The 17,294-nt window shown below is 43.3% G+C and overlaps 1 protein-coding gene across 1 annotated transcript in view; it reads right to left on the reverse strand.

Annotated features, from left to right (window-relative positions):
* Positions 1–219: 219 nt before the first annotated feature.
* The window catches only part of LOC143330437 (ephrin type-A receptor 6-like), a 159,101-nt gene continuing 142,026 nt past the window's right edge, over positions 220–17,294 (reverse strand). The window contains exons 10-17 of the mRNA XM_076747039.1: positions 15,402–15,527; positions 14,715–14,900; positions 10,038–10,099; positions 9,398–9,607; positions 7,394–7,543; positions 3,762–3,955; positions 3,268–3,417; positions 220–2,825 (exon numbers count right to left, since the gene is read on the reverse strand). Coding sequence (XP_076603154.1) covers positions 2,711–2,825; positions 3,268–3,417; positions 3,762–3,955; positions 7,394–7,543; positions 9,398–9,607; positions 10,038–10,099; positions 14,715–14,900; positions 15,402–15,527 — 1,193 coding nt within the window. The 3' untranslated portion in view covers positions 220–2,710. The remainder of the gene's footprint in view (positions 2,826–3,267; positions 3,418–3,761; positions 3,956–7,393; positions 7,544–9,397; positions 9,608–10,037; positions 10,100–14,714; positions 14,901–15,401; positions 15,528–17,294) is intronic.

The following is a 17,294-nucleotide window of genomic DNA, read 5'->3' on the forward strand; positions in this document are numbered from 1 at the left end:
AACAGAAAAAACAGCATTATCCAATCAAAAGTGAGATTATAGTTTCATAAAGATTGCAGGAATTTCAATCTGGGCTTCTCACAATGCAGGTTTTGGAGCTGTCACTGGTCCAACAGCTCCATCTTTTGGTTATCAGTCATGTGTACGACTTCATGTTAAGAGGTGTATAGACGTCTGATATATCTGACAATAATTCACATTAAAAGCAAATTAAAGAAATGAGACTCAATGAGAATCGACTTTGTTAAACTGAGTCCACTGAAGGGTCTGCTCTGGCAAGGCTTCTTCAGTGAGGGGAGGCAAGATCGGTGGGGGCTCTCCTTCACTTCAGTGCTGAAAAAACAACAACGGCATGTCACAGCCTGACAGATATGACAGCCTTTCTCCGCTTTGAAACAAAATTAAATGAGCAGTCAACCACCAGAACTGTTCATCTTTATTTGCAAATAAATATTCGCTGTAACTGCCTCTTACAGTGTGCAAGATCTACAACATCTCTTTGGAAATTATAGAAAAATAAAATACAAGAATTATAAGTATACTTGTACTTTGTACAAAAGAACGTCCTAACATTGCTCAGCAGTAGAACATGCTAAACAAACAGCATCTGATATCCTCCATATTCTGTAGAGAGGTGGTGACCGTGAGCACGCGCGTGTGTGTGTGTGTGTGTGTGTGTGTGTGTGCAGATATGTGTGTGTATAGGTGTGTTTGGATGTGTGTGCGCATCTTTTCTTCTCCTGAAGGCCTGGATGCATAATTACGCTGTGTGCCGAAAGGCACAGATCTCTAGATCCAGTTAGCCTTCGACATAAATCACTGAGCCCCAGTTTGTAAGAAAACCCACGGCTGCAGAGGGGCCAGTCGCTCTCTTGAATATGGAATACAACTCAAACTAATGGCTAGGTCCTGTGACTGCACTGAAACTTACAAACTAGTCTGGAGTGTTTCTGTCTTGCATGGTTAACGACTGTAAGGCATTCCGTGTGTGTGTGTATATGTCATTGTGTGTGTGTGTGTGTGTGTGTTACTGCTGATGACACATGATGAGTTGTGATGCTGCTGTTCATGTTCGTTCTCGCTCTGCCGTCCTGAGAGTCATACGCTCTCTCTGTCCTCATCGCACAAAACTAAGACTAGTCCCTCTTCTCACCGATATCCACCCACCAGGGTTTAGCTGCGTCTGCTGCCTCTAACTCGACTTACTAGCTATATTCTGCTGCGCTGCCTATCCACCACCCCACTTAGAGAATGTAGAAAAATGTTGATTTCAATGGCAAACATCTGACAACTTGACATCATCTACTGCAGATCCAACAGTTTTCATTTCTATTTCTATGTACACTGGTTTCCCACACTGTCACAAACTTGACATGACCACAATCCACGAACTGACTGGAGTTACTCTGCGAGATCCGTCCGCTAGCTTCGCGCCATGCGACGGATTATTCTGCTCTGACATCTTGGATCAGCTTTGTCCCAGAAGTGCAAACCCCTGCCTGTGTTAGTGTGTGCAGGCAAAAAGAAACAATGAGTGGATATGAAAGCTAATTCTGAAGAACCATATAAGTCCATGTTAAGTTTCCAGACGACTTCAAACATCTCCTAGCTATATCTAAATTCTGTGAACATTCATATGTTAAGACAGTGGAGAGTGTGTACTTTCAGGCAAAGTATAACATTCACAATCCAAGAAAAAAAAAAAAAAAAAAAAAAATCAGGCTTATCACACAACTGTGAGCACACTGGTTCCAAAAACTGTCAGGATAGACTTGTATGGTTATTCATATGAAGGCAACGGATCCGGTTCTGCAAGCTTAGTATGAGACGATGAGACCAGGTGGATGTTGTTGTGTGAGCCTCGTGGCTGAATGCCAACAAGAGGTCTCTCATTGCACGATTCTTCATCTCTCTCTGAGATACTGAGGTGACTGCATAATACTGTATTGCTGATTTGGATCAAAATCTTAAATAAATAAAACATCTTAAATAAGATCCAGATTTACTAGGGCTTTCACATACAGGACTGCACATATATAGATATTAGGTTATGATAATAATTATCGATTAATTGTCTATACACTTTGAAACATTCAAGAAATCTCCGTAACTCGCTTCTCACGTCTTTCTTCAAGTATTAGCGTACCAGATTCTCTGGAGAGAGGGTAAACTAAAGCAATGCAAAGAAAACCTTCATGATAACTTATCGAACCCCAAAACGAAAAATATTGAGGATACGTTTTTTCAAAAGACGAAACTTTTCGATTGCACACCCGATAGCAGCTACATGAGCACATAACTCGGAGCGAGAAAAGAACAACAACCGAAAAAAGAGTCAAAAGATTCAGTAGATTATGTCTGCAAATCTACATCTCTAGATATTGTTGCTCCACACATAAAGTACTGCTGCTGCAACAAGGCATTACATTCTCCTACGTGAGGGCCTGGGCCAGTCTGCAAAGTCTATCAGGCTGTAATAGTCTGGCAGAACCAGGTATACTGGGTAAGGGGTTTATAGTAGGAAAAAGTCTGTTACTACTGGATGTGAGGGAGACCGGGGGGGCAGTCTGCTGTGGTAGTCTGTCCAATGACCTCCTGCATGAGGGGTTAAGACTCAGGCACAGGCTGTAGACTGTCTGTCCAACGGTCTAGACTTCACTTCCGTCTGGTCCATCTATCTGTCCGTCCCAGGTTGTGTTAAAGGGTGTCCTCATACATGGAAACCCTTCTCCTGTTCGTGCAGTAGCTGAAGGCGGAGGGTCTGTACGCTGCTGATGATCCGCCTCTGGTGGCCGATCAGCTCCACCCCTAGACGCCTCACATCTCTAGGCCGAGAGTGAAAACGCAAAAACACACACACAAACACAAAGCACTTTAACCCGTGGGGACTTTTCATTCACCTCGTTTGTTGCCTCATTTGTTCTGACTCGTGACGTCTTGATCACAAATGACTCTTTTTTTCATTAGACCCTCCATGCGTGATAATTTATCCCATAATTCCTGTGTTTCAAACTCTGCATCCCTACTTTAACACACAGGCTTTCTGTTAAAGGTTGAAGTCTCAAGCTGAAACTGAGATATAACCCTGATGATGTCACTGTGATGTCATCAGAGTTATTCTGAAAGCTCCCTCCTGGAGCCACACTCACAGTCTGAATAGTACCCTGCATAACAAGCAAGCTAAACTTCACTTAAATCACCACTACTGCTGCAGGTCCTGTCTGGTAACATGCCATTTAATAATAATATTTTGGCTCTTCAACTCACTCAATATTCATCCTCGCCACAGAATCCAATGTGTTGTAGCCTGCTGCCATGAAATTGCTCTTGTACTGACTCATCTTAATGGAGTCCAGCCAGTCGCCGATGGAGATGAACATCGGGTAGTCCATTTCCTCCCCCGGAGACTCTGGTAGACTGACAACACCCCCCCCACCCCCAAAAAAAGATAATGTCAGATCCTGCCAGCATTTCTGAAGCATCTCAGAGTTAGACAACTGGCCTTATTGGCTGAAAGTTCTCAGAGTGACACACACTTGCTCCTACTTTTAAGTGTAGGAGTAAAAGCATTTTAGAAACTTCTGTCAACACAAAAGTCAAACTATCTTTGCCTGCTTTACCGGAGACGTCCTATCATAGCTCTCGGTTTATTGAAACTTAACTGCTCTGAGGTTACAGAGCCCCCAGAGACGGGTCACTTCTAAATTAACTTAGAGTGCATTTACATTTAATTTGGTATGAAGAACTCTGAACTATTGTACCTCTGAATGTCCTCTACCAGAGGCAGCAGGCTGCTGGGGTTACGGATCAGTTTGTCCAAGAAAGAAACAACGTCGGTGAATTTGGGCCGATGACTCCTCTCCTTCTGCCAGCAGTGCAGCATCAGCTGGTGCAGGGCCACGGGGCAGCCCATCGGTGCAGGCAGCCGGTAGCCCTCCTCAATAGACAGAATCACCTGGAGAGACAGATGAATGTGAGGAAGGAAGAAGTCTCTAAATGTGGAAGACGACTGCTGTATTGGAATTCATTTAACCTGAAAGTTAAAGTTAGAGACTCCTACTGAGTGTCATGGCCAAACCGCTGTAACACAGCATTGCTCGGTATTATATGGATCTGCACACAAAGTCTGAGGATCTGGAGTCGCATTCACTGACCTTTATAGTGACACAAGTCAGTGTTGCTTTTCAAATTACACTAAAATTCATGTGACATTTGAGTTATGACATTTTCTATGAATTTTCAGCATAAAAATAGGATTAACATCCAGTCAATAAAACCTCATTTACAATGCTTCAGAATACTGTAACTGGTGAACTTGAACATAGCGTTTCAAACAATTAAAATCTATTCACTAAAAACAGCTCCCTGCATTGCAGCCAAGTTTGCCAATTTGAGCCGAAACTCACTGTAAAGCAGAGGTGATACTTCTTTGTCATCACTCCGAAGACCCATCTCACATCGCACGCTGTCATTTGATACATTGTTGCTGTGAGGGAAATTGATTGTGACTGCTTTAAGATACATTAATGATAGCTCTGCCTGTCGAACTATAAGCCCGCAGCAAAGAGACAGATTACTTGCTTGATCCTTCGCCATGAATCAGAGAAATAATTGATGAGATGAACAAAGCAATTAAAGTCAAAACAGGAAGCATCGTCAGATTTAATGCTTTCTGTAAGCTTATTATTTCCCATAACCTCCTCCTTGGATGTCTGATTTCCTGTGTAGCACAAATAAGCCTGAACTTCATTCTTCTTTTATTGATGTGCCCAAACTGTAATCTGTACTATCAATCAATTCAACGTGCATCGGAAATTCCTCTTTCATCTGAGCTGATCGTGTGTATCACTGTAGCCTCCGCACAGCAGATCTCCCTATCACATCTGTGAGTCTATGGGAAAGCTGAGATCCATGTATCTTTGCAGGGAGCTGTGGTAAGTGGCTGACCAGGACGAGATAGTGTTTGGCTGCTTTTGCGGCTTGGCTGGCCTTTTGCCTTGGAAAGCACTTCTAAGCAATTCCCAAACAGCACAAATCCTCCCCAAACCCCGGGACTGCACTGAATGTGCGTGTGTGGATGTCCGTGTGCAGATGTGTACGAGTCTGTGTGTGAGGGGTTGAGGGGATTACGGTGGAGCTTTCACACTCAGCGGACAGAGGGATGGATCTGCTTCCTCCATGGCCCCTCCAATCCCTGACCACAGCCCAGGGATCAGCGGGTTGCTCAGCCACACTGAATCCACAGCTTTAAACTCCCCCTCTGCTGGACCGAAGTCCTCTGAACCTCTGACCTTCACTGCTCTTTTCCTTTTCCTCTAATGCATCTTTTTCATCCTTTTGTTGGATTTCACCAGCGTTTCTGTTCCTCCCCTCCTCTCTCTCAGAGGTAGGCTTTTGATGTGAGGAAACAGCCAGGGAGCAGGTTAAAGGGCAGCAATTTAAACCGATATAACGTAAAACAAACTTTACTCAGAATGTACTCGGCGGAGCAGAGAAGTTGATATTAAAGTGTGTTGTGGTGTTGAGGTTAGAGAACCAGGCTTGTGAGGGGAAACAACATGAATAAGTCTCTTCCATCCTTTAAGAACGACCACTGAGCTGCCTCAGAGAAAATCCTTTCAGGGAATAGTTCTTCAAAAGTGAAGATATACTTGTTTTTTCATTCATTTCGTGCTCTGTAAAACATCATCAGTGTCTGAAGGATCTCAATACAATCAGCGCTGGAAGAGAATGACTGAGCCTGATCTAGTAAGCACAAATTGCAGCCAAAACAGCATCACTATCGTTAAAGAAGTCACATCCTCATTGAACAATTACAAAACGGAGCCTGATTCAGATATTTTTTAGACTAAATATCATGAAAAAACACACACAATCACAGTAACAGACAGATCAGATTTACATAAATACAATTCAACAGTTAAAGGCATACTGAGCAGGATTTTCCTTAAAAACAAGCATAATCCCTCTCAGTGATCACTAATGGCTCTCTGGCAGTGTGCGGCTGTGTTTTTACTCCCTCTGCCTGCATTTTCTCGTCATTTTGCCGTTTGTCTCTCTGTGTCATGGATGTATGAAGAGCTGCAGATCTGTGTCTTTTTGACTGAGGGTTAGCGGACGCGTGTGTCGACTGCGTTCACGCAAAATCCGACAGCGCAGCACCTTCCCACAGGGTTGTGCGTGGAGATGTTTATTTGTGCATTGGAACATAACCGCTGTGAAACCCTCAGAAAATGATGTTTTATTTCTCTCCTTTGGAGGAGGAGGGGTCAACTCTCAATCGACAAATCCTGCATAGAGCGCCTTTAAATTAGCTGGAGATACTGAAGTCATTTTACTTATTCTTAAGTAAAAGTAAAGTGTCGTACAAGTGTTTTGAGAAGTGATGAATGGCTCGTTGAAAATGTCTTAGTGTGCGCAGGCAGAAGGCGAGGTGAGTTTCAGATGCGGCTCAGTTGCATATAAAGTCAATGGAAAGATGTGAGTGGGCGTGAGGTTTTCCTCGGGCGGCGTGAACTGAGGTGAAGCCATGAGTCGGACATGTTTCAGCCTGGGTGAAAATGTGCATTTGTTCCAGGGCTTTATGAACCGAGCGTACAGAGAAGAGAGACAGAAAAGAAAGAGACCGGAGGAAAATAATTCCAAGAACTAGAGACGAGTTCTGAGCTGCCACACAAAGCTGCTTCAATTACCCAACCAGAGGACACAGAAATGATGTCACCTGTTCACCTGTCACATACTCACGTGTGCACACTTTTCATATTTCTTGCACTGACTGAATACAAACTGCACAAACGACCCAGCAAATAATGCAAACTGAAAATTCACTGAACGCACATTTTTATCTTTTTCTTTGGGAATTTGGATTTTTTTTATTTGAATTCTGTCACATTTATTTGTCAGAGACCTTAAAAACATTCATCTCAAACAAAGAGATGTTTTGTACCAGATTTATTTTCTACTAGCGGTCCCTGGACAGGAAAACATGGCTCCAGATGACCTCAGAATTTCTAAAATGAACCCTAACCCTGAACGTAAAAAATAAAAAGCCAATAAATGAATGAAGATATCAGTCATCAAACAGTCCTGCAGTAGCTTCACTTCTTTTCTTAAATCACCAAAAAGCTCCTTTGTGTCGGAGTCCATTTCTGTCAAATCTGACTATAAGTGTCCTGAATATGCAGTAAATTACATTTAAGACTTACAGACTTGGCAGCAGAGGCTTTTGGGATTAAGTGAGTGAGACTCGAGAGCTTTTTGATTGAGAAGGCCGAGTGAGTATAAAATAACAAGGTGGAGTTCTCACAGCGTTCCTTTTCCCGACCGGGCCGATTGTTTCGCCATGTGACGCAAATACACCATAAACAACCGTTCTGATGACGACAACACTCACATCCTGATTGGACATCTCCCAGTATGGCCGCTCCCCGTATGACATCACCTCCCACATGACGATGCCGTAACTCCACGCATCACTGGCCGAGGAGAACTTCCTGTATGAGATGGCCTCAGGAGCGGTCCATCGGATGGGGATCTTACCACCCTGTTCACACACACACACGCACGCGCACACACACACACACAAGGTATGAAATAAAGACACTCACAGTTACACACATTAAAGCATCAGCACACTGAGTACATCCTGAAAACTGACAGGTAAACCTTCCTCAGTGACATCCGCCGATTGTAAAAATGTTTATCACTGCCTGCACGACATCTAGTGAATCATTCCAAGTATATCTCAGCATCTCAGTGGCCTCAGCCCGGCAAGTACTGCTTCCCGGCAGAGTTTCCACTGACGGGAGTAGTTGTTAAAGCGAGCTCAAATGCATACTGAGCCACTTTAAAGCACACTTATAATATTTCATAAATACTCCTGTCCAAGTGCTCTCATATTCTGAATTCTAAAACCCAGATTTTATCACCATTTCTGCGTTCATCACCTCCAATTTCCACCTCACCTCACCTCAACCTTCGCTTCTTCCCTTCTGTGGATTTCAACCCCAGTCTTGCGGAGCAGAAAGCTAAACTCGGAACCATAAACACAGCATTTCCTTCACACAATAACCTCAATACAAACCAGGAAATGGAGGTCACTGTGGGCTCAGACAGATTTACAGAACAGCGTCTTTTCAGCACAAAAGTTTATTTGGAAGTTTAGCTTCTGCTGGCTGCGGCAACTCCATCTTTCACCGGCCTCGGGAGGAATTTCATCAGCCTAATCAGGCGGGAGTACAGCGATGCATCAGTTTGCTGACGTCTCAAGCTTACGCAAATAGCATCAGTATGTAAATACAATCTTCGAATAGAGAATCCAAAGCGTCCCAAATTCTGAATGCCTTTTCCTCACTGACGAGGCTTCTATTTGGGGAAAACAATGCACACAACAGCTGGTCGGGAGTGTCTCGTAAACCCACAGTACATCTCTGTAAATTGAGCTGCTGTTTGCTGGGTCTCTACTCCTGTGCCTTTCATAGGTCAAGACTTCTCAACTCTACTTATAATGAGGCTCTCTCACAAAGCCAGGAACAGAGCAGGAGAAGTCAGCCAACTGGCAGCAAATATGACTGGACTGAGAGAAACTTGTATCCTTGTTACTCCTGCTGTGGTGCTGTGAATAACAATAAAGCTGATGTATGTATTGCTTTTTAATTCAACGTATTGTTCTGTTAACTCATCTGCATTCGTGCTACGGTTGGACACATTGTTTGCTCCAACAAGAAGAGGCGATCTAACAAGCAGGACACTAAATATTTCACTATCTCTCCTAAAGTTCTAGATCACAACGTGAGGACAGCAGATTATAGATTAAAGGCCTTGGAAGACCCCTTCGGATGCCTTTCTCAAGAGATTACAGTGAAATAGCTTCCCTGTCATGAAACAAAAGCAACCCAAATAAAAGTAATAGCAACCTCTCAAAGCAGTTTCCAACAGCTACAGGCACAAGAGATGTTTAGTGCTGTCACCATTTGTACCTGAAGAGCTAAAACATGCTAAACTTGCTTCTATGAAAAGGAGGACGACAGTTTTCTTTCTGTCGCAGTATTTTCTTCATTGCTTTTGAATACAGGTTTTGTAAAATACTGTATTTGGGTCCAGGAACATCCCTGCCTTCTTCCCCAGAATCAAAAGTTTTTCAAATAAGCTCTGAGCAGAGACATTAAGAGTGAAGACGCTCCGGTTGTGAGGAAGGTTGTGGAGGTCAGTGCTGAACTGCTGATACAAAATCTTAACATGTGATTATTTCATAACCTTTAATGCAGCATTTCAGTTCAGTAACCTCGTTTTGGAGCCTGTACTTTGAGGATATGTTAGCCTGTTAGAACAGGATTAACTCAGCTTTGTAATAAATTAGAGGTAGCTGCTTGGTTTTAGAGGCTTGTGTCAGCTGTACCGTCGTGGTGTAAGCCGCCTCCGGGTCGTCCTCCAGGACTCGGGACAGGCCGAAGTCTGACACTTTACACACCAGGTTGCTGTTGACCAGGATGTTACGAGCTGCCAGGTCGCGGTGAACGTAGCCCATGTCTGACAGATACTTCATGCCCGAGGCGATGCCACGGAGCATGCCAACCAACTGGATGACAGTGAAGTGACCGTCGTGTTGCTGACGGGGGAAAGAAGGACACAGAGAAAAATGAAGTGACAGAAGGAGCCACTGCAAAAACCAGAGACAGCAAAGGACGGCTGATCTGAAATGAGGTTCCCATTTTAGATTCTCGACAGCCAAAACAGAGACAAAGTTAAACTGCCTGTTTTTCTCCCAATTTTTACAAATATTTTAGCATGCTTGGTCCCCAGCCACCCATGGGCAATCTCACTATCTGCCTGCAAGGCTTTAAAAATCAACAACAAAGACATGCAAAGGTGGTGCTGCTTTTACAGACTAAGACAAAAGCCTTCAGTATTAGTAGACACAGCTTGTTTCACGCTATATTTATATCAGCATTGTTTGTATTGGCATTGTCATGGGTTTATTTCCCACAAGAATACCACCTGAAGCCAGAAGCAGACATACTGGAGTCCTCAACACTTACCCTCAGAAACGAGTCCAGCGATCCATTTTCCATGTACTCCACCACGATCATCACCGGCCTGCCTGCAAACACACACACACAACACAAGCTTCTTACTTCTCCAAACACTATTTCTTTGCTATTACGGATATGTTTAGCTGTTAAGGACAGTCTACAGCGAACAGAACTGCACTGAGACTCACGATGTACCAAGTGAGACACATAAACCGATGCATGTAAAGTCAGTTTTTCTGATGTCAAAGAGCTAGAAAGACCCACTGCTTCTCTGTTTACAGGGACTAAAAAATACTTAGTGCTCTGTGTCGTGTGATTGTGTGTAGAGATGCCATCATGTGATCCACAGATGACGGTAAGGTCATGTACTGACACCTGAGCTACTTCAATCTGCCGAGCAAAGTACAGTTAAAAGGATCTTTGTGTGTGCTTAGATTTTCTTACAGGTCTTTAAAAGTAAATACAGAGGTTGATATTTTTGGTGTTTTGTGTCCAAATTCCACATATTCAAATTTGGCCTTCACAAGTTACACCATTATCTGTCAGTGAACTCTCCAAATGCAGGTGACACGTCAGGCTCAGGTGAGCACTGGCTGACAAAATCAGACTGTGTGAGTGTGTGTGTCAGTCTGAGACACAGTAAAGGAAAGCGAGGGCTGGGGAAACACACCAGCCATCAGCAGCTGATTGATGAGTCAAGTCGCTCAATTCATGAAACTTCTCCATCTCAACATGCACAACCTGCTGGACGGGACCTGTTCAGCATTCAGTTCATGTACGACATAAAACAGATAGAAACAGGTGTGAGCACGAGTTCTCTCTCCAAACTTTTATTGTTTCCCCACAGAGGATCCTGCCGGTGTCACAGACTGACTGGTTTACAGCTGGGAGGCAGCTGTCCAGGACTTTGTGCTGGTGAGCTGTAAACCACTCTGAACTGCTGGAAACAGAGGGAAGTGTTACTGTGGTGAAGTAACACCACGATATCACACTTCAGATCCTTTTTTTTCCTCACATGCTAATGTGAAAAATCACACGACGGATGTGCTTTTTGTGCCAAAATGCAAGACCACAATGTGATGAAAGGCATTTGATTTGAGTTTCCATTATTTCCACAATGAAGCTTTGCAGACAGGGCGACAACGGTGCGCTGCATTCGCTCTACGCCAGTGTAATTAAAGGAAAATCAGTCACAAAGAGATATTTCACAGATGGTGACATGTCAAAATAATGAAAACTGTTGTAACAGACAGGCAATAACAACCACTGTGTTAGTGGTGTTATTGTTTTTAAGGGAGTCAACATCTCATTAGAGAGAGAGAGGAGACAGGAGGTGAGACTGAATGATGCCAGCGAGGCTTCTGCCATGGTCGCATTATGTGGTTTCAGCTGAATAAACAAGTGGAACTATAAATTAAGACGACAAACCGAGACTGTTCATTTTAATCTATGTATTGATTAAAAATACACTGTGCAGAACAAGGTATTGTGTTGGACATTTGGGACTCTCATTAGCTGCTCTGGGTACAGTCCCAGCTGCTTACCAATGAGCTGAGGGAAGCACGCTGCTCTTTACTGCAGATGGGGAATTTAAGCAGACGTACATTTTCCAAAACACTTGGTCCTCATTGTTCAAGCCTTTTCAGATGTGAAAGAAAAACATGAAAAACACTTCAGATAAAGCGTCAGCTTCACCTTTGTGTGGATTATTGAAGTAAGTTTGGCACATTAAACTTCATTTCCCCACTTGCCACAAGAGGAAGGCTTCAAGGATGAGAACTAGTCCACCATCTTTGATAAAGAGCGGCTCGAAACCACTTTTAGGCATTTTTTTCAATGGGAAGCGTCTGGAGAAGTCCAAAATGCAACATAATGATAAAAAGACATGGTGCAAGCTATTGTCATTTGGACACCAAAATGTAATTGGAGCCCTGGACTGACAGGGACTCATCTCCGGCTGCACCTTCCACTGAGGTTTACATCGAATACTGAACAGGCGCAGGTGACAACACACACGCTTTGTGCTGTGCGCCTTCATAAACACAGGCTGCACGGTGAGTGATTGATTTAATTGGAAGGGACTTTTTTTTTTTTTTGGAAGGGCATTTTTACATTTTGAGTGATGAGGTCATCTGGAGAAAAATATAATAAGAACAAGTGAAATACTGTGACATTCAGAAAATGATGCAGCAGCTTAAAATCAACAAACCGTCAGACAAAACTGAGAAATATCGATCGCGTTAACGTTCATTTTTTAACAGCTTGAATGCTTTTAACATTTTAAATAATCAAAGCCGAATCAAGCATATCATCAACAAGGGTGTATTGATTGTAAGCCTTCATTCCTGTCGCCAGAGGAAAGAAGGCAGAGTGGGTGTGTGGATGGATGGATGGATGAGCTGAGCCTCACTTTCTTTGGACCAAAAGAACATGATGTTTTTTTTTCTTTTTAAATCTGCTAAATCTTACCCTTAAATTTGCAGATACTTTCCCCCAGCACCAATGCAACAGGGATAGACATGAAATTACTTGATCAAGCTTGGCTTTCCCGAGCTAATTAACCAGGTCTGGAAACAATATATAGTTATGCAGTGCAGCGCCTGAACATGAAAAAAAAAACCCTGCACCTGTTAACAGAGTCTAATGCGTCACCTGTTATTTCTGAGCAGGTATAGCAGTCAGTCACAGCACAATAGTCTCCATAATTAGTCTCTGAAGGACAACAACAGATGTAGGGAGTGAAAGATGGAGAGAGAGACACAGTGAAAGACAAACATCCAGGCAGACAGAAAGGAAAGACTCAGAATTAATGTGTCTCTGTATATGATGCCAAGCACAAATGGCTAATTGCATGATTTAGTGTGTATATATGTGTACTGGGTGTGGGTACTCGTGTGTGTGCAGGCAACACTGGAGAGGCAATTATGGGAAATGGTTTGGTATGATAACTTCCTATGAACCCGGTAAACCATTTTATTTCTTCTTATGTCAGATTGAATTCATTTCACTGACTATATTTCATGCTTTTACATTTCATGTAATATTAAAACAAAACAATGCTCCAAAATTCAAATATTATTAAAATACATAACACCGCAGTACCTCTGTATTTCTGCCTCTAGTCATTAATATGCTTAAGTAACATTGCAACATACACACAAGATCCATTCACTTGTTGTTTGCTGAGCTTTCAACTGCCTCCCATAGAAGACCTTGAGAAAAAGAAACTAGTAAGGGGACCTTGAATTATTCATCTTTTTGTCCAAGTATTGTTTCCGAGTCAAAAACTAAACTCACACACGCGACTCGTAAGAAGTGACATTCAGAGCGGATTTCTAAGCTTTAAAGCTACTTATAACTTAAAATGGAAAAATTATGAGTTCAAGGGTTCATGATGTTGTTTTTCATAAGATTAACTGGATTGAAAAGCATAAAAATGTCTCCAAAAAAAACCCCACAAAAATGGGAAATACAATATTTTCACAGCAGCCATGGTTCAGTAATATTCAGTAATTAAGTGCAGCCAGCCAGTGTTGTTGACCTCTGATGTGATGAAAAGTCCTTCCCAGACTCAAAACGTCTTTTAGTCTGTTTTATCATCAGATGTCTTACCAGAGAAATCATCTCAGTGTTGTGTGGGAGGATGCTTTCACTCAATAGCTTCAGAGGTGGAAGGCTATAAAAGCTAAAGGTAAATCTAGCGGTGCAAAATATCAGCAATCAGCAAGCGAGTGCAATAATTGCAGTATCGGCCTTTAAAGACCCTTATCAGTATTCCTCGTCAGCGGGGTCAAAGCTGAGGAGTGTCCTCTATCTACATTCAGGGAGGGGAAGTGAAAGTCTTCAGGGGACGAATTTATATTCACAGCGATGTCTCAGTTTATACACCCCCTGTAAAAACAACCATATGTTGCGCTGGGTGAGCCCCGTAAAACAGAGCTCGTTAACATGTCCTCACACACACTCACAAACACACACCTTTTGTATATGAAGCATATTCTTGCACAAAAACGGGGCAAAAACGGTGAAGAATAAACACACAAATACACACACACACACGCTCACTAGGGGCGTGCAGAGGATGATGCGGGCATAAACACACAACAAAACCGTGTGTATAAACAGAGCAGAGTCAGTTCGCTAATCTCGTAAATGCCAAGAGAAATGCATAGCGACTAGTTATTCCATACCTGAAAATGACACGGCCTCAATAAAGAGCGCTTTTACTGCAATCCACCATTCCAACAACCCGGGGCATACATTTATCCATCAGGCTGCGGTAAACAGAGTGATGGGTAAAGAGACTGCAATTTTCAAACGCTCTTGTTACATTTTATTTTCGCTTTTAAGCCGAGCGCTTGAAGCGAGAGCAGCATCTGGGTCGCCCCCAGACAAGAGAAGTGAAGGGAGTGTTTTTGATTAAAAGACGGTGACTCAGGTACAGATGTTGATATGACACTTTGTCTCTGTGGGTTCCTGGAATTCATACATGTGAAAATGCACCACTCATGCTGACATGTGCAGAAGAAGAGGCAGGGCAGCCAATCACCTGTGCATCAAACAACACACGTGTATTCAGCACTGTCTTGAAGGCTGGATGTGTGAACACAGAATATGTGAAGATGCACTGGAAACAGCAATGTTATCAAATCTCCAAACTAAATCCCCCATAATCCAACTTACTTTTGGTGACGACGCCCTCCAGCCTGATGATGTTGGGGTGGTCAAACTGGCCCATGATCGACGCCTCACGCAGGAAGTCCCGCCTCTGTCGCTCCACATAGCCGCCTTTCAGTGTCTTTATCGCCACGGCGATCTCCTTCTTCCCTGGCGTTCTCAAGCGGCCGCTGCACACCTCGCCAAACTCACCTGAATCACACGCACAAATGGACACACTGAGGAGTCTATCAGCGAGCTGCTGCTCCACCATCAGCAGGCAGCACAGTACGCCACCTGGGGGCAGTGTTGCAGTTCCCATCCGCACTCCAGCCTTATTGGCTCTTCTCTGATTAGTTAAAACTTGATGAAATTCTCTCTTTCACCTTCTAAAGAAAGCGCTCTGAATCTATTCTTACACTTTCTTTTGTTCTCTAAACCTGTTAAAGCTTTAATATTCCTGCAGTCTGTGCAGAGAAAATGACAGAGAGACACAGGGAAATGGAAAACGGCGTCCCCTTCAGCCTGTACAATGGAGTAGAGGGGGATCACGGCAATTATAGCGATGGAATGAAAATAGATCCTCTCCAGTTGCACATTTAAAGGTATTGTTATCCTAACCGACACGAAATGACCCTCCCCCGCCCACAAATCAGTCAGACACAAGTGGATGAGTGTGTGCGTGTGTGTGCGCAGGCCTGTGTGTGTACAGACCGGCTCCGATCACCCTCTCGATGCGGATCCTGGAGGGGTCGATCTCCTTGGTGAACTCGTGGACCGCCTGCGTGGGGTCTTCATATGTGTCAGGGTCCACATAAGTCTTTATTCCTGGGAAAGGGACTGTGGGGACAGACAGAAAGACACAGAGACAATGAGCTGGAGCGTATTTTTTGGGTAGGCTGGAAGGTAAAATTGGCAAAATTTAAGATGATTTAGATCAAATTAAACAATGTATTAAACTTCTTAATGCTACTGCTTTTACCATCACTCCCTCTATTTGTACTACTGCTACAACAAATACTACACAACCAGGACCAGGGGTACTTGTACTGAGGGGAGCACATCCTCAGTTACCAGGGGGTACGTGGAAAGACAGAGGTGATGATTAAATTAAAAATATGAATCAACATATTTTGGTTTAGGTAGGTGGAAAAGAAACACACAAGTACGAAAATAAATGAGGCTCCTCTTCAGCATACGATGTCGACAATCAGGGAATGAGCTTATTCATGTGGGGACAGGATCGCTGTGAATGATCTCACATGTTGTAACCTGTTCATAACGTGAAGTGCGGCAGGGGTCCCAGGGCCAGACTTTTTCTAAGCAGGTGCTGCTCTTTCAAATAATAATAAAAGGTCTAATTAGCCTATTATTGTTTAATATTTCCACTTTCTCACAAAATTAATGTTATATTTATCAGCCTGTATCAGTGTGAACAGACTCCTTAAAACATGGAAAATCCAAAATGGTAACAAGACACTTAAGTAGACAATGCTCAGACCTCCACCAACGAGGCAAAATCCACAGTTCAGCTATCAATGAATGAGTCTTTATCTCAACTCCTGGATCCCAGGAAGCAAACAAAAACACTCAGTTTGAGAGTCAATACAACAGTTGGCCAGCAAAAATAAATCCAGGTGATGTCTCTTGTGTCTAACAAACAAGCTATGTGATTCTCTGACAACTCCAGAGTTACCTCCCTCAGTCCAGCCAGCGTGCTGCTGTCAGCTCCAGGGAGCGGCCAGTCTGAGAGCCAAGCAGTTTGGTGGCGGGTCCACAGAGGAGGAGAATGGACGGAGTTGGAGAATAATCCGAGTCTACAGACCGGGTGAACTGTGAATTATGGACTTTCTGGCTCATTGCCAGGGGTTGGCGAAATAATCTACAATCACTGTCAGGACAGACTGAGCCTCTTCCACCGGTGAGTAACACTTTCTGAATTCATCATTATTCTGCAGGACGGATGTGGCCCCCGGGCTGCCAGTTGATGATCACTGAGTTATGGGCTGGGTCCGGATTGACTTGCCTTTCAAAGCCCAGCTCTAACTAAAACTAGTTGAGCAAAGAAGCTAAAATAGAGAGACGAAAATAAACTGATGCATGCATGCTTGAACTGTCCTCAGCCTAAACATGGACAATTCCATAAGAAACAGTGTTTGTCTCTTTAAATTCTGTCTCTGTATAATTAATAATCCTAAATAACATCCAGACCTCAATGTAAGACACAAAACATTCAGTATGTCTGCAGTGACCCTTCTCTCCCTCCATGTTTCCTGTCTACATCTACTGAGCTGCTGTCTATAGAGAGATAATTACTGCACAAATACACTCAGAGACAGCTTTGTTATGTGTTTGTTTTCATCCCGTATCAGCGATGCATGACGGAACATTACATGCATAAACACAAGAAAGATTTGGTCACTCTTTACACGAATGCTGGAGACACATTAATCTGCTATTGATCACGAGCTGGGAGGCTGCCTGAGGCTCAGTGTTTGCTCTCTGACAAAGCACACGAGCAAAAGGGACTTTAAACAAGCATCCACCCTGTTGAAGTGTCCTTGAGCAAGTCAGCGAATCTTTAACAGACTGCTGCTGCTCTGGCTC

The sequence above is a fragment of the Chaetodon auriga genome, chromosome 13 (assembly GCF_051107435.1).
Source record: "Chaetodon auriga isolate fChaAug3 chromosome 13, fChaAug3.hap1, whole genome shotgun sequence".
Lineage (NCBI taxonomy): Eukaryota > Metazoa > Chordata > Actinopteri > Chaetodontiformes > Chaetodontidae > Chaetodon > Chaetodon auriga.